Source organism: Bos taurus, chromosome 2 (assembly GCF_002263795.3).
Source record: "Bos taurus isolate L1 Dominette 01449 registration number 42190680 breed Hereford chromosome 2, ARS-UCD2.0, whole genome shotgun sequence".
NCBI classification, from domain to species: Eukaryota; Metazoa; Chordata; class Mammalia; order Artiodactyla; family Bovidae; genus Bos; species Bos taurus.
In genome coordinates, this window is record NC_037329.1 from 135,211,254 (window position 1) to 135,237,920 (window position 26,667).

At 58.7% G+C, this 26,667-nt stretch overlaps 1 protein-coding gene and 1 non-coding gene across 2 annotated transcripts; both read left to right on the forward strand.

The window, feature by feature from the left end:
* The first annotated feature begins 256 nt into the window (after positions 1–256).
* RCC2 (regulator of chromosome condensation 2) lies at positions 257–26,029 on the forward strand. The gene is made up of 13 exons (NM_001101911.3): positions 257–390; positions 1,422–1,707; positions 6,517–6,610; positions 10,768–10,911; positions 13,767–13,898; positions 14,265–14,353; positions 15,675–15,789; positions 17,476–17,642; positions 19,940–20,120; positions 20,772–20,877; positions 21,762–21,834; positions 23,215–23,292; positions 23,908–26,029. Exons 2-13 carry the CDS (start codon positions 1,429–1,431, stop codon positions 24,010–24,012), a joined length of 1,563 nt encoding a protein of 520 aa, NP_001095381.2. The 5' UTR covers positions 257–390; positions 1,422–1,428; the 3' UTR covers positions 24,013–26,029.
* MIR2358 (microRNA mir-2358) lies at positions 24,890–24,953 on the forward strand. The gene has a single exon (NR_030952.1). It is a non-coding gene; the product is annotated as a microRNA mir-2358 (primary transcript).
* Positions 26,030–26,667: the final 638 nt, after the last annotated feature.

The following is a 26,667-nucleotide window of genomic DNA, read 5'->3' on the forward strand; positions in this document are numbered from 1 at the left end:
ATGTCTGATGCGCGGAGCACGTGGCACCGCCCACGAAACGCGCAGAGGGGAGCGGTGCCTGCCGGCGGGGCGCCGGGCGCAGGCTCCGGTGGGCCGCGCTGCCCCGGGACCGCAGCGAGGGCCAGGCCGCTGGGTCCGCCGGCCGGCAGGGGGCGCGCGCGCCCCGGGCCCCGCGCCGCCCGCCCTGCCGCGCTCGCTTGCCGCCCGGCCGCACATGTGTTTCTGTTTTGTGTTGTAGCATTTGTTCTGGAAGCTCGTATTTACATTTTAAGTGTATCTGGTGAGTGGGCTGGAGCCCTCGTCTGGGCCGGGGAGAAAAAAAAGCCCTTCGGTTCGTCTTTTAGCCTCGCCTCTTCCTTTTTCTGTCCGGTTTCTCATTACTCTGAGCAGGTAGGGGCTGAAAATGAAATCGACAGCGATCAGTTTGTGGGGTCTGGGAAAGTTTGTTGGGTTTTTTTTTTTTTTCCTCTTTTTTTTTTTTAAAGAGGAGAAATGGTAAAAAAAAATGGGGAAGGGGGATGGGGGAATTGAATGAATAAAAAGGGGAAGGAAGGCGGATCCACGTGGTTTAATCGGAGACAGACAGAGATCCCATTGTTCAAAATCAATAAAAAAAAAAAAAAAAAGGGCAGACAGGGCTGAGGCGCGGGGACGCTGGGGAAGGTAGCGGCGGAGCCGGCCACTCGGCAGCTGGGATCGGGGGACCGGCCGAGCCGCACGCTCGGGGAGGGGCTGGGAGACAGGAGAACACCATTAAAGTTATTATTTTTCGTGTCTGCGAGCAGGTGTTTGGGGCTGGGGGCCGGCTTTATTCGCGCCGCTCCTCACTTCTCCGCGGGGGACAGCCCCCCCACCCCGAGGGGTTCGGCTCCTTAGGGCCGGAGGTCGGAACCCCCTGGCTGGAGCAGAATTGGGGATTCAGGCGGGCGGTGAAGAGAAGCGCATTTGAGTGGGCTTGGGGAGGGGGTCGCGGAGACAAAAGCAGCAGGTGGGGCCGCCAGAGAGGGGTAAGCTCCTTCATCCCCCAGGTGCCGAAAGGGGACCTCTGAAGTGCCCCGAAGCCTTCTGTAATGAAAACCTGGTGGACCAGAGACTCCCTTTTTCTCTCCCATTACTTTTTTGGGCACCGGGCTGCAATTAGGATGCGATGTGGGCAAAGCTAACTTGAGGATGGGCCTTGGGGGCTTCCCATTTATTTGTTCTTTGCTTGAGCGGATTGCAGTCGGAGACCTGGGCTCCCGTGCGGGATTCCCCGGAGGCGGCGCGATTTCCTCCGGGCTCGCCCCCTCTCCGCCCGCCCCGTGGCCGCCACTTCGGGGCGGGCAGGGGAGGAAGTGGAGGCCGCGGGCTCGGCTGGCTCCCCTCCCCCCGCGCGCTTTATAACCCGTCCATTGTGCGCCGCTGCCCCGTGTCTCCTCCAGCGCGACCATGCCCAGGAAGAAGGCGGCGGCGGCCTGGGAGGAGCCGAGCTCGGGCAACGGCACGGCCCGTGCGGGGCCCAGGAAGCGCGGCGGCCCGGCCGGCAGGAAGCGCGAGCGGCCGGAGCGCTGCAGCAGCAGCAGCGGCGGGGGCAGCAGCGGCGACGAGGACGGCCTGGAGCTCGACGGGGCCCCCGGCGGGGGAAAGCGCGCGGCGCGGCCCGCGGCGACCAAGGCTGGCGGCGCGGCCGCGGTCATCACCGAGCCCGAGCACACCAAGGAGCGCGTCGTGAGTGCGGGGCCGAGCCGGGGGGGCGGCGGGCGGGGGCCGCGGCGCGTCACCGCGCGTCCCGGCCGGGGGCGGCGGGGCCGGCGCAGGCCGCGGGCTGAATCATCGCCGCCGCCGCCGCCGCGCAACAAAAGGGCGCGGGCCGGGGCCTACCCGACCGCGCGGCCGTTGGCCGTTGGGGCGCGCGCCCCGGGCCGGCGGGGGAGGGGCGGCCGGAGCCCGCCCGCGGGGGTCAGGGCCCCGCCCCCGGCGCCGCGCCCGCGGACGCCCTCCGCCTCCCCCGCGCGCCGGGAAGGGGACTTCTGCAAGTTGTCTCCGGCCGGAGGCGCGCGCGGGGCGCGGAGGCGCGCGCCCTCGGCCGTCCCCGGGCCCCCGCGGCCGCCGGGCAGCCCGGGTGCTGCGGGAGGGGTCCCGTCTGCGCTCCCGGGGCGCGGCGATCCTCGCCGGGGCTTTGAGGTTCCCGCCGCCTCGGCTCCGGCGCTCCGGGGGGGCGGGGCCTGACGGCCTCGGCGCATGCCCCGTGCGGCTCCGCGCGGTCTCGCGCGGGCGGGGGTGGCGGGCTCCGGGGCCCGGCGCGAGGGCGCATGCTCTGGAGAGCCCTCCCCCTCCCCGAGGTCGGGAAGAGGTCCCCCCCCGCCCCCCCCAGAGGTGTCTGAGCTTTGTTCGTCGCTTGTGGTCATGGTCAGAGGGCCCGGGCGCTCCGTGTGGGCTCTACACAGGGTTCTCCTCCACCTCCCGTGGCCTGAATGGGCTTTAATTTGCTCGTTAGAGTTGGATCTTCCAATCTTAGTTAAGGTTGTGACCAGTCCATGTGCCTGCAAAACCTTGCAGAGCCATAGATCTTAATCTGGTGTCAGGGGGACATGTGTTTAGGGAGAGGGCCAAAGCTTTCAGCAGATGCTCAGATAACTCCAAATAGTGCGAACTTGCACTATAGAGTCACGGTCTGGAGGAATCCTTTTCTCAGTCCCAACCAGCGTGATTTTCCCCAGGGAAGCTCAGGCAGTATTTAAATGGTTAACAACCGTGCCCTTCTAGGTCCACTTTATAGGTGAGGAAATTGGGGCACAGAGTCTGAGGGCCTGACCCAAGATCACATGGAGCTAGATTTCCACTGGGCTCAGGGTTTTTTTCTCCTGATGTCATCCTTAACACCTCTGCAGATTGTGAAGAGACGCTCTGTAAGTGCCATCTCGTCAGAAGGGTCAGTGTGTTGGATGGTGGAGGAGGGTGATGAAATGTGTCACCTCGGCTTGGGGACCAGCCCAGGCCAATGTGTTGAGAAAAGGAGCGCAGGGACAAGCATGACCCTCTGTGCGGGACTCTGGACATTTTTCCCTCCAGCCCGGAGGGAGCGGAAGCGAAAGGCCAGTGCTTCCAGTGGAAGCAGTTTCAGAGCAGTGAGTTTAGTTATCCCGAAGTAGGGGATTCTTACCCTGCTGCTGAGACTGACCCCAGGAGGCAGTCATGGGGAGAGCATGTGCAGTGAGCTGGCCAGCACCCCGTCCTCGGCTCAGGGCTCGCAAGAGACTGAGGGTCCGATGAGGGATACTCCTCAGTGTTTCATAGCTCAGCCTTTAAGTTCCTTTTAGCATCAGTTGGTCCAAGGTCGAGGCCAGGGCCAGGCTGCCCCCATTGCATTCCCAGTGCCTTGCCATTCGTGGGCACTGCCCCTCTCTTGGGTGTGTTCCTGGACTCCAGGGCAAGCACCCAGGAGGCAGCCCTGGGAATCCTGTCTGCTTCTGCAGGCCAGCGACCGTCCTCAGCTCGTTTCAGAAAGAGGCTTTTTACTGAGATTTTCACAAGCCTCGCTGCCTTCCAGGACTTTTGGAAAGAGGTTTGCGTGAGGGCAGCTGCCAGGAGTTGTCTGAAGCCATGCTGCCTTCAGTTAACAAAGCTGCAGATGTTGGGTTTGTGAAAGATAAACCCCAAATACTAATATGGTTGAGGGACGGAGTCACCTTGAGGAGAAGCTGTGTGTATAAAACATTCTTAGCATTTCAGTCTCGGAAAATGCTCTCTCCGAGGACCTCAGGTTTCTATGTGGTTGTATCAGATGAGCATTCTCCGATCCTCCAGTGTCGGTGCAGCCTGAATTCCCTGTGAACTTCACAACCCTGTAGGTAAAGTGAGCAGCCTTGGGTGACTCCTGGAAGACAGCTGAGTGTCGCCAGCTGTCCAGGTCTTTGTAGTTCGTCCAGCGTTGGGTTGCTCAGGTTTTGTGGACCCTGAGACAACTCTGCCTCATCTGAAAGGACCAGATAGATGCAGCTGAAAACTGAGCTTGGAGCCTGTTTCAGTTGATAGCCCACTAGGGAGCTGCTGCTGGCCTGTCTCTGAATGGTCTTCCCTCTGCCGGGAGCGGCAGCTTTCTAAATGGATGTATGTTCACGGCTGACTCTCAGTCTTGTAAACACGCTTCTTGCACAAGGGCAGTAAACGTCGTGTTGGACCAGAAACCCCACTCTGTTGACTGAAGAAGTTCAGTACGTGTGTCTGCCGTGGCGTTCTTCCGCGGCCCACAAAATTTCACCCATCCTGGTGGGAGACTGTTCGCCCAGCTTTTCTACCATGTGATCTATAGGCACTGGCAGCATGGCTGCTGATGGCAGCTACAAACCAGTTTCGGCCCCACGGTGAAGGCCGGTTACACCTGGGCGGCCCGGGACCCTCTGGGGCTCACAGCCCTGGCAGCCGTCCTTGGGGTGCCCTGCATGGAGCCCTTCCACGTCTGGGGTCCCCCACTAGTGTGCAGGTTCAGCTCTGTGGCAAAGAGGAACCTGGGCTGTGATCTTTAAGGGATGTTAGAGGAGTTCCAGTCCTTACTTGAATCTTTTATTTCATGTCATGTGAAGGGAAGAATGGAATAATAAAGAAATAAGGATAGGCAGCCTACAGCAGAGAGTTAGGTAGATAATACAACATTTCGTGTGAATGTTGTATTAACCCTAACCATGAATGTTGTATTCATGGGCCATGAGGCCCATGGCATTAAAAACCCAGACGGGTACCGCTCACCCTCCTTCCAGGACCACTGACCCTGGAGGAGACACAGCTGACCAGTTCACCAAGGATTCTCACAGAGCACCTTGTGTTCCCCCGAAGGCTTGGGGGTTTGTGTAAATGCTCAGCTGGCTCAGTGGCCACTCATGCAGCTGCTGGCACCTCCAGGGCACGGGAGACACTTCTGCCCAGGGTGATGGCGCTAGTTCTGGAGGACTGCAGGTCCTACAGCGGCTGCCAGCGCCGTGGCCTGTTAGTGTGTCGAGCGGACCGTGGTATGGAGCGGTTTACCGGTCTCTGCCCGCCTAGGGGGTCATGGGCAATTCCGGTCTCTTCTGTCCACTGTTCTGGCCTGATAGCTCATTCCATGGTGCTTAGGTTCATCCCGAGTCTCTGCTGCCCCTCCACGCGGACCTGAGAAACAGTGGAGAGCAAGTTGGTAATGAAGGCAGAGACCCGGGGCTGCTGCATCCACGGGGGCTTGATGGTCTCCTGATGCTGTTGGTCTCCTGCAGTAGACCTGCAATGTTCCAGCCAGGGCTGCCGGTTAAACAAAGAAGGAGAGATAACTGGGGGAAACTCGGCTCCCGTTCAAGTAATCGGAGTCTGGCTGCTGTGGGGTGGACTACCCCAGCTAAGGTCATTCTCTGAATAATTGAAATGTGGCAGAGTCGCTCTGCAGCCCTGGCTGCTTCGTGGCCCTTTGCACGCAGACGGCAGATGGACTGCCTGCCTCCAGCCCCTGCACGTGGCCAGGCCAGCGAGCACGATGGGATTGGGGCGGGGGGTGCCTGTGACGTCAGGTTAGGTCACAGAGTTCCCCAAGAAGTGGAATCCGGCCCCCCGCCCCCACCACACACACGCTGGGCTGCCAGGACGCCTTGCCAGGGCGGTCAGCGCATAGGGTTAGATGACTGGAGTTGCAGCTGTTTGGTTTGTTTCTTCTCAAAGCCTTCCAAGAACTTCTCTAAAGTGAAGGAAAACCCCTTCTTTGCCTTTAACGCCCTGGGACGATGATGGCGTGGAGGATGAGAGCAGAACAGGAAGTAACTGCTCCCCTGGCCTGCGTGGAGCCGAGTGGAGACTCAGAAGTGATTCTGACAAACGGTTGGCCTTAATGAGTGTACCGGGCCGATCTCAGAGTGAATCCAAGGCGGGACTGGACAGTAGCCTCTTGAAGCGGCACGTGCTCCCCCGACGGTGGGCGCCTGGCCCTCAGGACAGAGGTGTGCTGGCCCACAGCCCCTGGCTCTGGGCCAGGAGCGAGGACAGGCCCGCCCAGCCCGCCCGCCCTTCCTCCCTGCTGTGGAGCCCTGGACCCAGGGCACTGCTGTGGCCAGGAGCGCCCAGGGAGGGTGGGGAGGCGCCGGGCCCCAGGGTACAGGTGCACGTGTGGCTCGCCGCGCTCATGTTGGGAAGGTGCCGCCTTGGCCCCGAGGACAGTGGCTTTAACGCGCTCCCTGCGTACCGTGGCAGGCCTCTTGCAGACACCTGTGTGGCAATCTGCAGAGCCGAGAGGGCGAATGTCATTTGGCTGCTTTTGCAGTATTTAGCCAAAGAGATCTTAAAGAGAAATCAAAGGATAACGCCGAGCCTGGGCTCGACTGGTGAGTTGCTGGACGCTCACCAGTTTCCACTGGGAAAGCGATGGCTGTGCCAGGCCCCTCTGTCTGCTGTGCAGCCCTCTGGGGGCAAGCATTCATGTTGCATTATTACTGTTATCTTGGTTGCTGCTGTCGTTGGACAGGTGTGGGAAGTTAGAAGCAGCACTGCAAGCTAATTTCCCCCCCCTCTCTCTCTCTCTAGAAACTTGAAGGGTCTAAGTGCAAAGGGCAGCTTCTGATTTTTGGGGCGACCAACTGGGACTTGATTGGTCGAAAAGAAGTGCCTAAACAACAAGGTGAGAACCGCGTCTAGAGCCGGAGGCGCTCACCACCCCGGTGCTCCCCGCGTGCGTCACCGCCCGGGTGCTCCCCGCGTGCGTGTCCAGTGTGGTTCTGCCCGAGTGCTCCCCGCGTGCATGTCCAGCGTGGTTCCGCCCGAGTGCTCCCCGTGTGCGTGTGTCCAGCGTGGTTCCGCCTGAGTGCTCCCTGCGAGCGTGTGTCCAGCGTGGTTCTGGTGTGCCTAAACAACAAGGTGAGAACCGTGTCTAGAGCTGGAGGCGCTCACCACCCGAGTGCTCCCCGCGTGCGTCACCTCCCGGGTGCTCCCCGCGTGCGTGTCCAGCGTGGTTCTGCCCGAGTGCTCCCCGCGTGCGTGTCCAGCGTGGTTCTGCCCGAGTGCTCCCCGTGTGCGTGTGTCCAGCGTGGTTCCGCCTGAGTGCTCCCCGCGAGCGTGTGTCCAGCGTGGTTCTGGTGTGCCTAAACAACAAGGTGAGAACCGTGTCTAGAGCTGGAGGCGCTCACCGCCCGAGTGCTCCCCGCGTGCATCACCGCCCGAGTGCTCCCCGCGTGCGTCACCGCCCGAGTGCTCCCCGCGTGCGTGTCCAGTGTGGTTCCGCCCGAGTGCTCCCCGTGTGCGTGTGTCCAGTGTGGTTCCGCCCGAGTGCTCCCCGTGTGCGTGTGTCCAGCGTGGTTCCGCCCGAGTGCTCCCCGCGTGCGTGTCCAGTGTGGTTCCGCCCGAGTTCTCCCCGTGTGCGTGTGTCCAGCGTGGTTCTGGTGTGCCTAAACAACAAGGTATGAACCGTGTCTGGAACTGGAAGGCACTGTCACCTCCCGGGTGCTCCCCGCGTGCGTCACCGCCCGAGTGCTCCCCGCGTGCATCACCGCCCGAGTGCTCCCCGCGTGCGTGTCCAGTGTGGTTCCGCCCGAGTGCTCCCCATGTGCGTGTGTCCAGTGTGGTGCCGCCCGAGTGCTCCCCGCGTGCGTGTCCAGTGTGGTTCCGCCCGAGTGCTCCCCGTGTGCGTGTGTCCAGCGTGGTTCTGCCCGAGTGCTCCCCGCGTGCGTGTCCAGTGTGGTTCCGCCCGAGTTCTCCCCGTGTGCGTGTGTCCAGCGTGGTTCTGGTGTGCCTAAACAACAAGGTATGAACCGTGTCTGGAACTGGAAGGCACTGTCACTGACCGAGTGCTCCCCGCGTGCGTGTGTCCAGTGTGGTTCTGATGGCCGCCGCCAGGTAGGTGCTGTTTACAGAGGCGCTCAGAGAGGCCACATGATTGGCCCAGGCCACACAGCCACTCTGTGATGGGACTGGGTTTGAACCCAGGTCTTCAGCAGGACTCTCACTTGGGCACAACTCTGGTTTTGATAATTCTGTTGAGATAAAAATATAAATATTAGCCTCAGATAAGCATTGATACTTTTTTCCCGTTTTTCTTTCCATGTCACTTGGCTTCATTAAAACGGAGAGGCTGGTGCTGTGGAATGTCAAAGTGTCCTCAACATGGGTCGCATGTCAAATGTCAGACTTGATAGACATTTCAGAAGAGCTCATGTTTCTTTGCAGACTGCCAAATGGTTGCAGAAACGGGTTTGACAGAATAAGGAACAATCTGGAGTTGGCAGTGGAAAGGTCCCAAGAAGTATCTTGGTCCCCAAATGGTTTTTGAAAGGTGGTGTCTTTCCTTGGGATGAATACCAGCCCGTCCAAGAGGAGTGAGGCTGGCGCTTTGCCATGTCTTATGGCTTCTTGATTTCACTTGGAAAGATTCCCAAAGTACTTTCCAGCATTGCCCAGTGAACAAATATTTGCACGCTGACACTCCCTGGGGCCTCAGGGCAGGCATTGGAGATCATCTTAGTCCATGAAAACAGCAGGCGGGGGCTTTGGTGACTCAGGGTCCAGCTGAGTTAGAAATGGGTTTGAGCCACTTCCCTGTTGGGGCCAGCGCCCAGCCTTCAGGACCCAGCTGTCTGGGCCCGAGCTGCCTGGTGGCTGGTGGCACCTGGCGCCTCTCCCGGGGCGTGACAGCATCAGTCCCCCTGCCAGCTCCTGTGCAGGTGCTGCATTTTCTCGAAGCTGCTCTGTAAATGAGAGGCCTGTGTTTGCGACTAGAGACGCTTGGGGCCCTGAGTAGGAAGTAGATTCCAGAGGGGAGCCCTTGGCAGAGCAGGGCAGCGTCTGGTTTGGGAATAGCGCCCTGCTCGGCCTCGCTCTAAGAGTGCCTTTTTGTCTTCTCCCAGGCCTACCTTTGCTTCCCAAATGTTTCTCCCTCTGAATGAAACAAAGAAAATTTTTAAGTGTTTGCGTGTCTTTCGGCTGCCATGAACTTTCCAGTGGACATGAAGGGAAGGGAGGGGGAAATAGGTTTCCCACCTGTGCCAAACCTCAAGGGAAGGAGGGTCTCACCGCCTGCCCCAGCCTCCCCCCAGCAAAGCGGCCTCCCGTCCAGAGCCCATCTGCCCTCGGGTACGCATCGCTGGGCCTCAGACAGGCAGCTGCTTCCTCCCTTTTCAAAATGGCACAGGGATGGCGTGCTCCCCGACTCGGCCCGGGCCCGGGCATTAGTGAGCTCCAGCCTGGACCGCTGCATTGCCTTTCATTGGGAGGCCCTGAGAACTCCTGCCTCTCACGAACTGATGACATCTTGGCCTCTACATTTGTGGAGCTCAGCCAGAGAAGACGCTCTGGCAAATCAGACCTTCCACCAACCGTGAAGGTCCGTTTAGGGCCATTGGGTCGGCCGTGGTGCCCCGGCCCTGTGTGTTGTCCACAGACATGGTGCCCAGCACTCACGCCACCGTGATGAGCCGCCCTCAGCACAGGCGTGAAGGCTGCTGTTTCCAATGTGCTTTTCCCAGGAAGTTGCTGGGTCTCCTCTCACCTTCTAGTAGTAGAGCAGTGTTTGCAGGTGGAGAAGCCCAGGGGGTCCTGAGTCGTGCTGGAGAACTTCCCACTGTTGTGGGACCCTACCCGTGTGACTCCCCTGGAGAAGGAAACGGCAACCCACTGCAGTGTTTCTTTTCTGGAAAATCCCATGGATAGGAGCCTGGCGGGCTGTAGCCCGCAGGGTCACAGTCAGACTGAGCACACACACGCCACATGCTGTGGAAGTGAAAGCTGGTTGCAGTCATGTCCAACTCCCTGCAGCTCCACGGACTGCAGCCTGCCCCTGCCCCTCTGTCCACGGATTCCCCAGGCACGAGTACCGGGTGGGTTGCCCCGCGCCCGAGGCCCCGTGTGAGTGCATGAGAGGCTGGCCTGGCGCCCTCTGCTGGCGGGGCGCTCGGCGCGGGGACTGACTGGGCCCGCGAACAGACTCCCCCTGGAGCCAGGTGCACGACGGCCAAGTCGACCTTTCAGTCAGTTCCTGCCTCCAGGTCAGTCTGACACGGTTGGTTTGGCAGCAGCTAGAAGAAGATGGCAACCCACTCGAGTGTTCTTGCCTGGAGAATCCCAGGGACGGCGGAGCCTGGTGGGCTGCCGTCCATGGGGTCGCTAAGAGTCGGATACGACTGAGCGACTTCACTGTCACTTTTAACTTTCATGCATTGGAGAAGGAAATGGCAACCCACTCCAGTGTTCTTGCCTGGAGAATCCCAGGGACGGGGGAGCCGGGTGGGCTGCCGTCCATGGGGTCGCACAGAGTCGGACACGACTGAAGCGATGCAGCAGCAGCAGCAGTATTTCATGAAAGTCACCACAGGCCTAGAAACGAGCTCGCTTTTCTGTCTGAGCGCCTCCAGTTGAGAGAATTAGGCCAGAAGTTGGCCACACCCTGTCCACTAGGAAGGCGAAGTGGGGCTGTGAAGGGGGCCTTGTGCCTGGAGCAGCACGTGGGGCGCGCTCAGGGCAGGAAGCAGGGAGGTGAAGGAGGCTCAGTCCGCGCTGGCGCGGAAGGGCCGAGCTGGAAGGGGCCTGTGGGCAGGGAGGGCCTCCCAGCGCAGGCTGCGGGGTGGGCGGGGCCTTCGGGGCCTCCCGGGACGGGAGGGAGACGCGGGTCTGCAAGCCCCGGGCTGCGGGAGGAGGTCGGCAGCAGCGTCCCGGGCGAGGCAGGGCCAGAGACGCCGCCCTGGAGCCCCCGAGGGGGTATTGGAGGGGGAGGGGGTGGTGACCCAAGGGCGGCTCTCCCATCAGTTGAGCTCTGGGGGTGTTTGACGCGCGGTCCTTTGCTCCCCGCAGCTGCTTACCGCAACCTGGGTCAGAACCTGTGGGGGCCCCACAGGTATGGGTGCCTGTCGGGGGTCCGGGTGCGGACGGTGGTTTCGGGGTCGTGCGCCGCGCACAGCCTCCTCATCACCACGGAAGGGAAGCTGTGGAGCTGGGGTAAGTACCTGGGGTCGCGGTAACTCACGGAGGGGGTCGCCGGGGGGCTCGCGTCCTCCGTCCCCTGGGTGAAGACCCTCAGCTGCCCCTGCTCCTGTGTGTCCTCTTCCCGACGCCCAGCCAGCCTGCCCCCAGAGCAGGCCACTGGTCTCTGCCCTCCTGCCCCCGCTTTCTCGGAATCCTCTTCTTTAAGCAGCCCTCTCCCGAACGTTCTGCCTGAACCTGCAGCTTTCTGAGATCGAGGGGCCTAGAACTGAATCCTGTTTTATTTTAGGCTTGCGGTCCCCCCCAGCACCCAGCACAGTATGACGTAGACCTCTGTTCCTGCCACTTTAAATGCCACCAGCTTTTACATCCGCCACGCGGTGACACAGCCCGAGTCTCTGCTGGGCTGTTCCGCAGTTTCTTATTCCGTTTGCCCAGAGAGTTGAGTTAACTCTCTTGAAGTCATCTGCTATCACTGCTACTGGCCTCCCTGGCCTGGGTGCGGGGGGAGCTGTCCCTGGGTCTTCACCTCCCTCATTTCAGGGTCCCCTGCAGGGGGCTTCCGTGCCAAGTGCCGGATCCCTCTTGTAGATCCTTCGTGCAGGCTCTGGCTGAGGCTCTGTCTCCTCCACGCCCTCTGCTGGCTCTGGGACTCTTCTTTCCGCGGGGGGTGTTGGCATTGATCCTCACCCTTTGTTTCTGGCCCTTTGGCTAGCTTTGAGTCCATATGACTGCATTTTTATTTTGGGCTGTTTGAACCATTTTTTGCAATTTCATGAGCGGCTGTACCAAAGTCCAAATACATTAACATCTGTTGTCTTCCCTGCACTCTGCTAATTTTGTGATTCTGTTGGAAAAAAGCTAAGCAGCGTGTCTGGCCCAAATTTAAACTTTGTAGTTTCTTGGTGACACAGTGGCACTGCACGATTGCCATTCTCTCCAGGGGGTACCGAGGTCTCTCCCCCAGCGCCCTCCTCCAGGGGGGCACCGAGGTCTCTCCCCCAGCGCCCTCCTCCCGGGGGGCACCGAGGTCTCTCCCCCAGCGCCCTCCTCCTGCTCACTGTCCCCAGCTCTGGGTGCAGCCTTAAGTGTCGGGGTCCCCAACGTCAGGTGTCTTTATTTCTCATCTTTCTGCTGAATTTCACTCGTGGTGTTTCTGAAAATGTGCCCTCTCTTGACCCTGTGGGCAGAGAAGGACTGTAAAAGCTGTGCATCTGACCTGGCCCCAGAGCCCAGCCGTGTCCCGTGAGCACGCTTGTCACTGTGGGGCGGGGCAGGGCCGGGGGGACAAGCTACAGGGGGTGTCCCGAGGCCTGGGAAGGTCCCGGGCCCAGTCCAGCGCCCGGGAGCATTGGTGCAGGGCCCCGGAACTCACGAGGTCTGCACGTGCCGGCCACCCGGGCCCCTCGTGTTTGTAGAGGAATTGCGCCCCGGCGTGTTCCCGCCTTTCAGTGAACTTGGGCAGTTTCCACTTGACCTGGTGTCCCTCTGCCCTCCTGGAGCCTGTGATCAGAGCCCGAGGATGGTTTTCCTCTCGTAGTGGCAGCCAGTCACCCCTTCTTGAGCCCCGTCCAGGCCAGTTGGGGCTCGCCTTTGTGGCTTTCCTCGCCCTCTTTCATGACTGCAAGGTCAGAGTTCATTGTTGGGAAAGGATATGGAAACCTCCCACGGTTTCCAAATTGCCTGGCTTTCTGGCCCCATAAAATCTCCCAAAATGTTTATTTACAAGTGTGGTTCTTAGAGAGACCTGGGAGAGGCCCACCAAGCTGTTTAGATTTGGAACTACTGTGACCTGAGTTGAAAACTTAGGGAAGGTGAAGGGCAGGCCAGCCTTCTGGTCCACCCAGCCCTCCCTGTTCCCTTGGAGCTGAAAGGCTCTGTTAGGGGCTGGATGTGGGTGTTGTGCTCAGTCATGGGAGACTTTATGACCCCAGGGACTGTAGCCCGCCAGGTTCTTCTGTCCATGGGATTTTAAAGGCAAGAATACTGGAGTGGGTTGCTATGCCCTCCTCCAGGGAATCTTCTCAACCCAGGGATCGATCCTGCGTCTCCTGAATTAGCAGGCGGATTCTTCACCACTGTGCCACCTGGGAAGCCCTGGGGGCTGTGCAGTGCAGGGGGCGGGGGCTGTGCAGTGCAGGGGGCCGGGCAGGGCCCAGCCTCCTGGAGCCTTCCTGCCCCGAGTCCATGCCAGCACAGCCAGCCAGAGGCGGAGGTGGACCCGTGTCCAGGAGAGCCTGTGTTCAGAGCTCTGTGTTCTGACCTTGGGCCCTTGCTGGGGTTCACATGGCTCAGGGTCCTGTGAAGGCTGACCAGCAGGAGGTGGGGTTGGAGAGGAGAGAAGTGCGGGGTCTATGGTAGATGCCCGGAGCACTGCGGGAGTCAGACTCCTGTGAGGCAGGTGTTACTGTCTTAAAATACCTTGGAGTGGAGCGGAAGAAGGGATTGGCGTCTGGCAGGAACGGGGAGAAGCGAGAGCTGTGAGTTTCCATGAGCTTGTCTGCTCGTGTGTGACGTCCTGGCTGAACCTGCTTTATATCATTTCCCTGGAGGACAGAGCTGACGAAAATGCCAGGATGGGTCCTAGCCCTGCCCCAGAAAAGAGGGTCAGAGCAGGTGAGGTGGTGGCTGGCGGCTGCCCGCAGAGGTGACTCTAGGGACAGCTCTGCACATCTTACCTGGTCACCCAACCCAACCTCACCCGGCAGCCTTGAAAGGCTGGCATCGCCTGCAGAGCTGGGCTTGCTGTCACCCGGCTCTCAGCTGTAGGTTTGGAGGGCGCCTTTTGGGAGACCCCGACTCGCCCTGCAGCTGCTCTGGCTGCCCTGTCTCCTCCTCCCCACTGTATCTGTCCTGCTCCTGACCCACAGGGCGAAATGAGAAGGGGCAGCTGGGCCATGGCGATACCAAGAGAGTTGAAGCCCCCAGACTCGTTGAGGGGCTCAGCCACGAGGTGATCGTGTCTGCGGCGTGTGGGAGGAACCACACCTTGGCCTTGACAGGTAAGGAAGGGCCACTTCCCTCCAAATGGGGTCAGAGGCCAAATAGTCCAGCTGGGTTGGGGGTGGCGCTGCCCCTTTGACTCACTGTCACGGTCATAAGGATGCCCAGGGAGCCTGGTGGGCAGCTTCTCAAGGCATCATGAGCCACACCCACGGGTGTCAGTGGCCAAAGCTATGGGAGGGTCTGTGCCGGGCAGTGGTTCTGCTCTGAGGTGTCTATCCCACCCCCTTGTGGGAAATTGTCTCACTTGCGTTCTTCCTGGCAAAGGAGCTGTTTTTCTGATTTTAGAGTCTTTGATTCTCAGTCTTGTTCAGGGTCCTCAGCATTGTTTTCCCTTTGCTAACGATGTCGTTCTCTCCTTCCAGAAACGGGCTCCGTGTTTGCCTTTGGAGAGAACAAGATGGGGCAGCTGGGCCTCGGCAACCAGACCGACGCCGTCCCCAGCCCCGCGCAGGTGCTGCCCGCGCCCCGCCTTCAGGGCCTTTGCTTCTCTTTGTTTCGGGCGTGGGTTTTCGAGGGGAAGATCAGGCATCTCTCCCCCTTGTTTGAGTTGCTGGCTCCTTTCTAAAAGCAAGGTCTCGATGCTTTTGAGTGGATCGGGTTTAATAGACAGCCACAGTTGAAGAACGCCCTAGAAACAGTTTTTTATTCTGACTGGAAATAATTTGTTCCAGGGGCCTGTTTGAAGCCTGTTCTGCTTTGCAGTGAGAATTATTCCATGGATGTGATTTGTCTTTGTCTGAAAATACTTTTGAGTTTTGACCTCATAACAAGTGACTTGCCAGGTGCTCAGCACACAAATAGGTTAGGCCATCTCTTGTTCCTGAAAAACTCTGGAGTCAGCTGGGGGCTGGGATTTATACCTAAATATTGAACTTCTGCCATAAGGCAGCAGGAGGCTTGTTAGTATCTTTGAGGGGAGGGACTTTGACGTCTTAGTCTTAAAAAGAGACCTTGGACAAACAGACCTGTCGTTCGGAGGATTTTTGAAATGTTTTGTCAGCCATTTGCTCTGCAGTGGGATGAGATGGTTTCAGAGTGAGCCGGGCAGGGTCAGAGCCCGAGGCTCAGCGCCCCCTCCCAGTCTCATCGCCTTTCCCCACGATTTCCTGCAGTGCTGACACTCCTCGCCCCCTGGTTCCTCCAGTCTGGCTTCCCCAGGCTGATTAGTTTGCAATAGAGAGTCTTAAGCGCTTTGTCAGATTTGTGTCCAAACCCCATGTTAAATTAGTCAGGGCCTTTGCTGTCTTCTACTTCCTAATTTCAAACCGTTACATTTCCTATTCACACTTTCAATTAAGGCTAATTAGCAAGCAGCTTTTACGGTAGTAAAAAAGAGTGTAAACCAGTTCATTTTACTGGTTAGTAGTAATGCTTATGAAAGCTTTTCTTTTAGTCGCCTAACATCCGAGGTGGTGAGTGGAGGGAAATCTGTGGACTAAATGTGATTATAGCTTCTGTTTTCTTGTACCCTCTTGCCCACACCCCCAGTCAGTTGAATTCAGCGTTCACTGGGCACTAGAAGGTGTGAGGCACGATGTTAGACATTTTGAGGGTTAGAGAGGCCCAGCGGCATGGTTTGCCCATCTGCGAACGGATTCTGTACTGCGTGTGTTTTTTTACATATGTGCAAAGCCTTGCCTTCAGCGTTGTGGCATTGTGGAGTCCATTAGAAATCCTTAGTAGCCTAGTAATTGTTTCACACCAACCTGTGGAGACTTTATCAGTCTTTAAAAAAAAAATATGTCTGCAAGTCTGCTGTCTTTTCTTTTCAGATAATGTACAACGGCCAGCCAATTACCAAGATGGCCTGTGGGGCTGAATTCAGTATGATAATGGACTGCAAAGGAAACCTCTATTCCTTTGGGTGCCCTGAATATGGTCAGCTGGGTATGCAAGTACATTTTTAAAAAGCTCTGTAATATAACTGTATGTTTAGAACCAGCAGTCAGCGCGGGGCTGCACACACATGGTAGAGATGTGGGTAATTGATCGCAGATAATGGCCTTGATCCATTACGTGGATGTCCCGTTTGTGGAGCAGCTGTCGTAACTCAGGGGCTGCGGAGTCTGACGGGGACTTGCCTTAATGAAAGTCAGGGCGTGAGTCTGTCCAAGGATTTTTTTCTCATTTGGGAATTCATTTTTGTATAAAAGGATTTCAAGTTTTGCTTTTCTTTTCCTTATCAATTTTTAATCAAACCTCTGTTCATTCATTTTCATGTTTAAAGATTTGCCTTTATCAAAAGTGAGGAACTTATACAAGAGTAAGGTTGTTTGGAGCGCCCTGGCCTGGGCCACTGTTTCAGGTATACGGAAGAGCCAAAGTCATTTCAAAGTAGGATTCCCTTCCGGATTTTCACCCCTAAACAGAAGGGATGAAGCTGACTCGCATTTCACCGAGTAGAAAAGTCAAACGCAGAAGGAGCCGGCAGTGAGTGGCGGGCCTCCGTGCTCGCTCCCCGGCGCCTCCCAGCCCCGCGCGCGCGGGCGGCGCGGGCGCCCCCTGCTGGCCGCGCGGCCCGCGCGCAGGCTCCGCGCCCGGCCGGCCGGGGCTGCCGGGCTCCGCGTCCCCGGGCGCGCGGATGCGAGGCGGCATAAATAGACTCGGAACAGCGCCTTTGTGAAACTAAATATACCTTAGTCAGAAGTGAGAGAGCAGGAACAGCCCCGTGCACACGCCTCTTGGTTGCCAGGGAGTTGCCAGAGCCTGCCGGAGAAACCTTCTCCGTGGCCGTGGGTGCCGGTGCTGGCCGGCGAGGCGCCGGAAGTGAGCCTCCGGCCTGCCTCCGGGACCGCCGCCTGGCTCCGCTGGGCAGCCCGCTCTTCGGGCGGCCGGCGGGCAGCTGCTCCCTCGGGGACGCGAGGCGCCCTTGGCGACGGCGATGGCGGCTGCCGCTGAAACGTCAGCGAGTCCCGGGCGCCCGCCCCCGCTGCGGCGCGGATGCCTAGACGCCCGGGCTTGGTACCCTCGCCGGAGGGGCCCTGCGGGACTGGCCTCGTGTGTGTCTGGAGCCCGTTAGTCCTAACTGCCCAGCTTGCTGGAGAACAAGCCCTCAGGCCCGTTGTCTGAACCCACGGTGGTCTCGGGGAGTTAGAGCTTGAGTTGCGCGCTGTGCACGCGCCCCCGCGACAGACTTCCTGGGTCAGCGCAGCAGAGACGACAGCGTGCCTGGTTCTGACAGCCACTCTAGTATGTGGGGTCGCTGGGGACGGGTTGGCCTTTCTGGCCCGTGGAGGCCCCCGGAGGCCCCAGCGTGGGCATGGAGCAGACCAGCCTGTGGGTATGAGAGCCTCCCGCGTGTCTGGCCCCAGCCCAGCCTTAGCCACGCAGACAGGGGTTTTCACAAATCTCCCTGTTAGGGACCGTGCCCTTGGGTGTTTCTTATTCTGATTTCTGTTCATTTTTTAAAGTAACTGCTTTCAACCCACAATATCAATTCCATGCCCTGGACATGCCTCAGATAGGAGGATGCTACCTTGGCTGACCAAAGTCCCCGTGAGGCCCGGCTAGACTGGACAGGTGCCCTGCACTCTGGTCCCTGCTGACTGATAGCTACCTCTGTGGTCACTGCAGGACACAACTCGGACGGCAAGTTCATTGCCCGGGCGCAGCGGATAGAGTATGACTGTGAGCTAGTGCCCCGGCGTGTGGCCATCTTCATCGAGAAGACAAAAGACGGCCAGATCTTGCCCGTCCCGAATGTGGTGGTGCGGGATGTGGCCTGCGGCGCTAACCACACGGTAAGGCTTCAGTGCTTCTCACCTCAGTGGAGACCCTGGGCTTTGCAAAGCAAATAACAGCCCCTGGCCGCCTGGAGGGCGCACACCCTCGGATGTCTGGGGGCATCATTTTCACCTGCCAGCTTCTGCATGGCGTCCACAGACGGGGCTGAGTGGACTGACTGTAGCTTGGGGTCAAACCCTTCAAACAGAAGGGTTTTCTGTTTCTATCTTTTGTCTTCTGTCTTTCCAGGTTGATGGTATCTCAGGGTGTTGAATGGGTTCAGGCACTGAGGGTGTTTACTTACAGGTCAATTCGGATCAAGGCGATGAAACGTGTGTGTGTGCATCTTTTTATCTCAGTTGCCTGCAAATGGCTGAGCGTCGGACTTGGGGCTCGTCTTCCTTGTCCTGCTGAGCGTTGAGGAACGGGTCAGTCTCTGTATGTGGGCAGCTGGCTGCGTGACCTCAGGACTGGGCGGTCTCAGTCCCTTCACGTCCAGTGCTGCTTCTCGCACAGCGTGTCAGAAGAAGCAGATCGTACTTACGCCTCACCTCAAATCATGTTTATGGGCTCTACATTTACACGATCCAAACGCCAGACGTCAAGGAGACGGGAGAGAGGAAGATGGATTTTTAATTGCAGTGTGGCTGGGTGATCGCGTTGTGCTTGTTCATGCTTTCCAGCAGAGGGGTCGTACGCGTTCCGTGTTCTTTTCCGTATTCCTCCCCATGAGGGTTTGCTACAGGACACCGGATGTAGTTCCCTGTGCTGCAGCAGGACCTTTCTGGCTGTCTCCTTGGTGTGTGTCTGCTAACCCAGACTGGGAATTTACTCCCCTGCCCCCCACTTCCCCTGTGGTCGCCGTGAGTTTGCTCTCTTGGTCTGTCAGCCTGCTTCTGTTTCATAAATGAGCTGCTTTTCGTTGTGTTCTGGACCACTGATGCCCTGTGGCTTTCCCTTCCTGACTTGGTCTCACTTCCTGTGATGGCCTCCAGGCCCCTCCGGCCACTGCAGACGACAGTCCTGCTTTGATGCTGAGTCGTAGTCCGTAGCGTTTGTATCTTTTTTTCCAGAAGAGGAATTGGTGTTTTAATTTTAAAATTTTTTTAACTTATTTAATCTTACACTGGAGTGTAGCCGGTTAACAGTGTTCTGTTCATCTCAGGGGCATTCTCCCCTAAACTCCCCTCCCGTCCAGGCTGCCACGCAAACACCTCGTTTACCCATTCATCTTCCGTGTAGTCCATTCAGCTTCTGTGTTGTCCATTCGTCTTCCGTGTTGTCCATCCAGCTTCCGTGTTGTCCATTCAGCTTCCGTGTTGTCCATCCAGCTTCCGCGTCTTGCCTGTTGTAAGGAATGCTATGGTGAACGTTGGGGTGTACGTGAAGATGGGTTAAATTGTGACTTGTCACCACGCGCACTGCGCCTTGGCCAGGTGGACATCAGCTGTGTGATGTGAACCCGCCTGAAGAAGGATGCAAGGTGGGCAGGGCTCTTCCTCGGGGGCTCTGTCTGCAGTTGAGTCAGGGCTGAAAGAGGAAGTGGAGTGCGGCGGCCTGCTCTTAGAGACATCACTGAAATGGGGAAAGGGGAAGGCTTACACCTTGAATAGCCGTGTCTTAGGGACATCACTGAAATGGGGAAGGGGAAGGCTCACACCTTGAATAGCCGTGTCTTAGGGACATCACTGAAATGGGAAGGGGGGAGGCTTACACCTTGAATAGCCGTGTCTTAGGGACATCACTGAAATGGGGAGGGGGAAGCCTTACACCTTGAATAGCCATGTCTTAGGGACATCACTGAAATGGGGAAGGGGAAGGCTTACACCTTGAATAGCCGTGTCTTAGGGACATCACTGAAATGGGGAAGGGGAAGGCTTACACCTTGAATAGCCGTGTCTTAGGGACATCACTGAAATGGGGAAGGGGAAGGCTTACACCTTGAATAGCCGTGTCTTAGGGACATCACTGAAATGGGAAGGGGGGAGGCTTACACCTTGAATAGCCGTGTCTTAGGAACATCACTGAAATGGGGAAGGGGAAGGCTCACACCTTGAATAGCCGTGTCTTAGGAACATCACTGAAATGGGGAAGGGGAAGGCTCACACCTTAAATAGCCATGTCTTAGGAACGGCCGAGGAAGCAGTAGGCGTCCTGGCTGTGCCCCCTGCTGCTGGCGGGCCCCTCCCCTGTCCGAGGCAGGCAGGGGTCGCCTCGCTGTGTCTGCCCTGGGCCCTCGGCCACGGCCGCAGACTCGCAGAGCAGCAGCCCCCTGTGCGTCCCATCCCAGCGCTGTGCTTTGTCCCTCCTGCAGCTGGTCCTGGACTCCCAGAAGCGGGTCTTCTCCTGGGGCTTCGGAGGCTACGGCCGGCTGGGCCATGCCGAGCAGAAGGACGAGATGGTCCCTCGACTGGTGAAGCTGTTCGACTTCCCGGGGCGTGGGGCGTCCCAGATCTACGCTGGCTACACCTGCTCCTTCGCCGTCAGTGAAGTAGGTCAGTGATTCCTTGTCTGGGCCTTGGGAGGATGGCGTCCAGAGTCCCGGTTTCCCTGCCTGGCTGCGTGCTCTACTGGGGAGACCAGTGGCCATGGCCTCTGCCGTGTTTGAGACCAGGGACCTGATTTCGTCAACCGCCCAGGCTCTTTGGCCAAAGCTCTCTGTGGTCCCTCGTGCCTCGCGGGTCCCCTTCCTCTCCTTCTCTCGTCGATGCTGCTGAGATGAGGAGGCGCTCAGCTCCTGAGATGACGCGGGTCATCTCAGCGGACCTCGCAGGTCCCCTTCCTCTCCTTCTCTCGTCGATGCTGCTGAGATGAGGAGGCGCTCAGCTCCTGGGATGATGCGAGTCATCTCAGCGGACCTCGCGGGTCCCCTTCCTCTCCTTCTCTCGTCGATGCTGCTGAGATGAGGAGGCGCTCAGCTCCTGAGATGACGCAGGTCATCTCAGCGGACCTCACGGGTCCCCTTCCTCTCCTCCTCTCCTCTGATGCTGCTGAGATGAGGAGGCGCTCAGCTCCTGAGATGACGTGGGTCATCTCAGCGGACCTCGCGGGTCCCCTTCCTCTCCTCCTCTCATCGATGCTGCTGAGATGAGGAGGCGCTCAGCTCCTGGGATGACGGTGACAGTGGGCGTGTTTCTCTTTCCCAGGTGGTCTGTTTTTCTGGGGGGCCACCAACACGTCCCGGGAGTCCACCATGTACCCGAAGGCCGTGCAGGACCTCTGTGGCTGGAGAATCCGGAGCCTAGCTTGTGGGTACGTGACCGTATCTCCCGTAAGCGGGACGTCTGCCCCTGCCTTGGGCATGTTGGACACACACAGGAGGTGCCCTGTTCCTAGAGGGCTCCACTCTTCCACTGGGGTGTCAGGTGCCCCGAATTCCAGAGTCTGGACGGGAGGGACTCTGCTCAGAGCAAGGGGCGTTGGGAGGTCCTTGGACAGGTGACTCCCTTTCCTGCCGCTGCAGAAAGTCACTGAGGGTTTCACTTTTCAAAGTTGATGTGCTCTATCCATGGTGCAGGTTCAAAATCCTGTTTAGTTAGGACATTTTAAGTTACTGTGATACAGTGGGACTGAGAAAGTGATTTTAAGTCGGTGGTTTTCTGTTTATTTTGAGGGTACTTGTTGAGCTATGTAGCACTTCTCGGGGAGGAGTTTGGTGATGTCCGTCACCTGCCAGGTTTGGGGGAGGTGGCTCTGTGGTGGTTGGGTCGGTGTGGCTATAATCTGAAACCTGTGGCCCCACCCAGGTTCCTGTCCAGCAGGTTCCACCCCTCTGGAATGAGCTCTTCATCCTGGTTTGGGGTGTCTTCCTTTTCCCAGTGTGTTTGTTGCTCTGAAAGTGACCTCCTGCCCTAAGGGCCCAAGGACTAAGAGTGGGCATGGGGGGGAGATGGGGGCCCGTGTTTCCAGGCGCTGAGGGCTTCTCCTGTTTGGGTCTGCTCCAGATAGCGGGCTTCAGGAGGCGCTCCCTGGCCCCATGCTGTGCTGGCGCAGATGGAGGCTTGGTGGGGCCAGCTGGGTTTATGCTGATAGTTTCGCGCCCTTCAGGGAGCCCACGAAAGCGCCTGGGGCCGCTGGGTGGTGGGGTGCAGGGCTGGGCTGCTGGACGCCGGGCTGACGGCTGCACCCGTTTGCAGGAAGAGCAGCATCATCGTGGCTGCGGACGAGAGCACGATCAGCTGGGGCCCCTCGCCGACCTTCGGGGAGCTGGTAAGCTGGCCCCTGCCTGGGGGGCAGAGCCCCGCTTGGGCTCCTGAGCCGCCTCCTGAAAATGCGCAGAAAGGAGGTGTGTGCGTGTGTGGGTCTGTGTCCTTGTAGCATGCAGGTCTGAGGTCGCTTCAGCTTTCAAAGATCAGGTGCTTTTTTGAAAGTCCTTTTTGGCCACATTGTTAGTGGAAACTGGGAAGTTCCAGGTCCTATTTCCCCTCACATTGTGTAAACGGTACTTGTGGGATGACGCGATAGGAGAGAGGCTGGTTGCTCTTCGCTCTCCCCAAGAGGGTTTCAAGCTACAGGATCAGCGTGTCCTCCTAAACCGTGGGCCCAGCGGTGACCATGTATCCAGTCTTCCTGGTTTCCAGCCTCTGAGGTCATTTGGGGACATTGTTCCCTCATTTTTCCCAATAAGTTTGTCTGTGTTCCTGCTTTTAACCTCAGTTACTGGACTGATTAACCTTCCCCACACGCTTGGTCTTCTCACCCAGAGCTTCTGGGCGTGATGAGTTCCGAACTTTCAACGTCTTCATCAAGAACAGCTGGGCCGGGGCTCACCCTGACGCCTGCCTGTCCTCGTGGTTTGATCATCAGCCTGGCTCTTGTGTTTCCTGCTGGAAACGAGGCCTGTTTCCTGTCCCCCTGCCATGGGTGTGGGGCAATGGGGTGCTTCTCAACCCCTGTGCCATCTCCAGGGCCGGTGGCCTTGAACATGCTGGAACCTTGAAAGCGATGAGAACCTGGCCAGTCTTTACGGGCCGTTCTCAGAGATGTCCCTAGCATCTGTCAGAAATAGACTCTGAGTATCGATTTGGAGACTTGGAGGGAACAAGGTGGACTTTGGGGGCAGCCTCTCAGAGCTGAGGAGCCCGTGTGGCCCTTGGCTGGTGGCGGAGGAAGCTGGCCCTCCTTGGGGGCCCTTGTTGGAGCTGGGCTGGAAGGCCTTCACACCGTAGCACGTATTCTGTGCCCCCCCTGCTCCTCCATCCCCAGGCCCGGGCTGCCCCTCCGTCCCATGTCCTGGAGTCCCTGCTGATCGTGGACACAGGTGGGGAAGGGGACAGCCAGCACGTGCGGCCTAGGAGCCCTGGGGGCTGAGGCCGCCTTTCCCCTGGGCTCACCGTGCTGCCGTCTGGGGACTCTCCCCAGAAGGCAGCAGAAACCCTACAGCTCACGTGTTTAGCACCTCGGTCCTGGGGTTAGGACAGGGCACCTGCTGGCGCCTGGGGGTGCCCGTTGCTGCCCAGGCCTGGCCTCGGGTCTGAGACGGCGGGGCTTAGCCACAGAGGCCCTGGGTCCATGGGAGGCCCAGGCAGGCTGCCTTGGTGCCCACTTTCCGGCTGGTGTGCACGAGCATCCCTCTCTTTGCCTCACCAGGGCTACGGGGACCACAAGCCAAAGTCTTCCACAGCAGCTCAGGAGGTGAAGACGCTTGACGGCATCTTCACAGAGCAAGTGAGTGGGGAGCCCTGGGGAGCAGGGAGAGAAGGTGGCCCAGGCCGTGCTCGTCTGCCTTTGCCCTCCGCACGCTGCCTGGTCTCGCCTGCCGTGTCCCTGTGCACCACTCTGGGGCTTTCTGGTGGGCGACCAGGCTGGCACAGAGGCGAGCCGCACTCACCCTGAGGGCCACCGGCCATGCCCAGCACAGCCAGTTCGCTCCAGTGTGGGCGCCTGCTCCTGTCTGCATCTTGCCTTCCCCCGAGGCTGTGGGGCAGGTGGCGGGGTGAGGCCCCTGCGGGCGCCAGCCCTTGTCACTGAGACGCGAGGGGCTTGTCCTTCCCACGAGGCAGGGCTGTGGTTCAGAGGGGCAGAGGGAGCCGCTGGCCTCTGCTGGCCGTCGGTGTCCAGGCCTGCTGGGGGGGCCCAGACGGTTGGAGGCGGTCTCGCCGACACTGGGGGTCCTCAGTCGGGGCCTTTTTGAGCTTTCCAAGGTGCTTCCGCTTTGACCTCTGTGCTGACCCCTGGCCAGCCTAGCTTCCCAGTGTCCCACGGTCAGCCTTGAGCTTGTCAACCCCAAACTCAGTGCGTGGCTGACGCGCCCTTGCCCACCCGGTGCCCGTGTCCCCCCAGGTGGCCATGGGCTACTCACACTCCTTGGTGATTGCAAGAGACGAAAGTGAGGCGGAGAAGGAGAAGATCAGGAAACTGCCAGAGTACAACCCCCGGACCCTCTGACGCCCCGGAGCCCCCACTCCACACCTCTCGCGGCAGCTGGCATGTCCACTTGCACTGGGACGGGAAGTCAAGCGAGGAATTTCAGAAGCAAAAGTTGACCGAAGGTGCATTTCTGTTAGACTCCCTGAGGCTCCGTTTTATAAGTGATTCAACGCCAACTACCTTTTCTGTATGCTTTCCAAAGTGGGTTTTTTTTCCCCCTCCTCAATGTTTAATTAAAATATTTGCTCATAGTTGACTTACCATTCCTACGAAAGAGGCAGAAACTTTGAGCAATCTAGGCTTTTTTTTTTAGGCCCCCCCCCTCCCCCACCCTGTACACTTCTCAAAAACACCCCTTTCCATTGTGGTGAGCATTGTGAGCCCAGCGGGTGCCGCCTGGCACAGGTCTCCACGTGCTCAGAAAACACATCAGCCGTGGGGGGCAGCCCGGTTCCCGCGGTCCCCGCCGCCTTCCTGCTTCTCCTTCTAGACTGGCCGCGTGCGCTCTGCTCTTCCCCCGGCCACCTGTAAGCCCGTTGCCTTTTGGCTGTGACATTAATAGAACCTGCCGTTTCCCCCCCGGTGGGGGCTCGTGGGTCTGTGTTTAGCCATTTATATCTACTTTAGGTGTCAGAGAAGTCCAAGTGAAAACCAGGTGATCATGGAACCAGTGGGGACTTGGGGGTGGACAGACGTGGTTCCAGAGCCGGGGTCGCCTCGCCAGTGCCTGCCGTCGGCAGCTGACCAGCAGGACAGTGCGTTCTGGAGTCCCCGCGGAGGAGGCTCATCCTCTGTGTCCCGGCCTTTATCGCCTTCGTGTTTCTGTGTTTATCCCGAGCCCCTGGCTGGATCCTGCTGGAACAGCCCAGTCTGTTTACGAGGCCCGGGTTCCTGCTCCATGAACCCAACTCTCTAGTCACATTTGCTTGGCTGTGCTACCAAATAGTTGGGATCGTGGAAGAAGTCCCCTTCCCCGAGTCAGCGCAGAGGCTGCGACCAGCTCCCCACAAGTGCCCTGCGCACCAGCATGTCCCTGGCGCTGCCTGAGTTACGAGGTGCCTTTCCCGGAACCCTCCTCTTGCTCGGACCCGAGAGAGGCGGCGGCTGTGGCCAGGTTCTTGGTTTCGAGAGGGTCTGGACTGGTTTGGGTGCTTTAAAATAGCCGTTTAGGTCAGTGGTGCTTGTGGGGAGACGGGAGAGAGGTGCAGTGTGAGATTGGGTGGAAGGGAAAGTTCAATATTGGTCTTTTTTATTGTTTTTTTTCTTTGCTTTGCTCTTGTTACCATTTTTGTCTCGATGTTAAAATGCCAAAAATGACTAGTCGTTGCTTTTCCTCTTCTCTTCCCTCCCGCCCCATCGCTCCTGACGGTGGCTCCCTCCTCCACGGGGATGTGGTCGCTCCTGTCCTGGCCAGTCCTGAGGCCTCGTGGCAGGAGGCCGGCCTGCACCTTTGCTAAGGTTTAGTCTGACTTCACGCTCGTCTCTGCTGTCTGTGTTTATAGTCCAGGGGAGAAGCTTCTGCAACTCCAGAGCTTCTGCTAAACTAACCTGATTGGTCCAAATCACCCTCTAACCACCATCTCTGACTCAAGCCTCCCCGCGTAGAGCCCCTCAGTTTCCCCCGACAGAGCTCTTCCTGAAGCGGGCCTGGCGCCCGCGCTCCTGGACAGTGTGCGGCTCCCTGGGGCTGTGCGCCCACCCGGGTCCTGGCCCCTTGCCGGGGCTGGAGCAGGAAAGGGACGTCCCCTCCACATGAGGCTGCCCCGTTCTCTCCCAGTCACTGCTTGGAGCTCAGAATTGTAAAATGAACTTCCTAACTGGGAAAACCCTTTAGAACAGGGAACTGGGAGACAACTTGGCCCAGGGAGCGGGTGCGGCTCAGGAAGGAGACGTCGCGGAGCCTGGGCGTGAGGGGGAGCCCAGGAGGAGGAGGTGGTCCGGCTGAGGTGCCTGGTTTAGTGCTGTAACTGTCTTTTTTATATATATATTTCTCGGAGTAAACATTTTAAATAAACGGCATCGTTGTTTGCTCTGTTTCGGCTTCTGCATTTTTTTTTCAGTGGAACAAGGAAGAGCACAGAAGTGCTTCCCAATGTGCCCCGCCGCCCCCTCCACCGCAGTCCCTGGAGGCTCCCTGTGACCCTCAGGGAGGCTTCAGGCCCCATTGGCCCAACTCAGCTGGCTAAGGGTGAGGCGGGGGGAAGCTTCCTCGCCCCGCCTGCCTCCCCCGCCCTTCATAGGGAGCCCTGCAGATCCCCACCTGGCAGTGTGGCGAGCTGCCCACCAGGGGGCACCCTGTGGACTCTGTTCTGCCTGAGTTGACAGCTTCTCCAAGCCACCCGCCTTCCAACACCTTCCCTGAGATGCCAGCTGCTTTCTGTACTCAGATCAGCCCCTCCTGTCGGCCCCACCCCACTCCCAGTGTCTGGACTGCTTGGAGCTTCCAGGGGGCAGGGCAGGAGCAGCTGTGGTTAAACCTCAGCATCTTCGTGCTGTGGACACAGGAGTGGGCCCTTCTCTCCTGGACATTTCAGGCTTCCTAGGGACTGAGGCACAGCTTGCCCTTTAGAGGCTATACCTGCCCACCCAGGTGACTGGAGCCTGTCCTTGCTGAAGCCCCCTGTCCACAAGGCCCAGGGTCAGTTCCTTAGGACTGGCCCCCAGCAGCTCCCA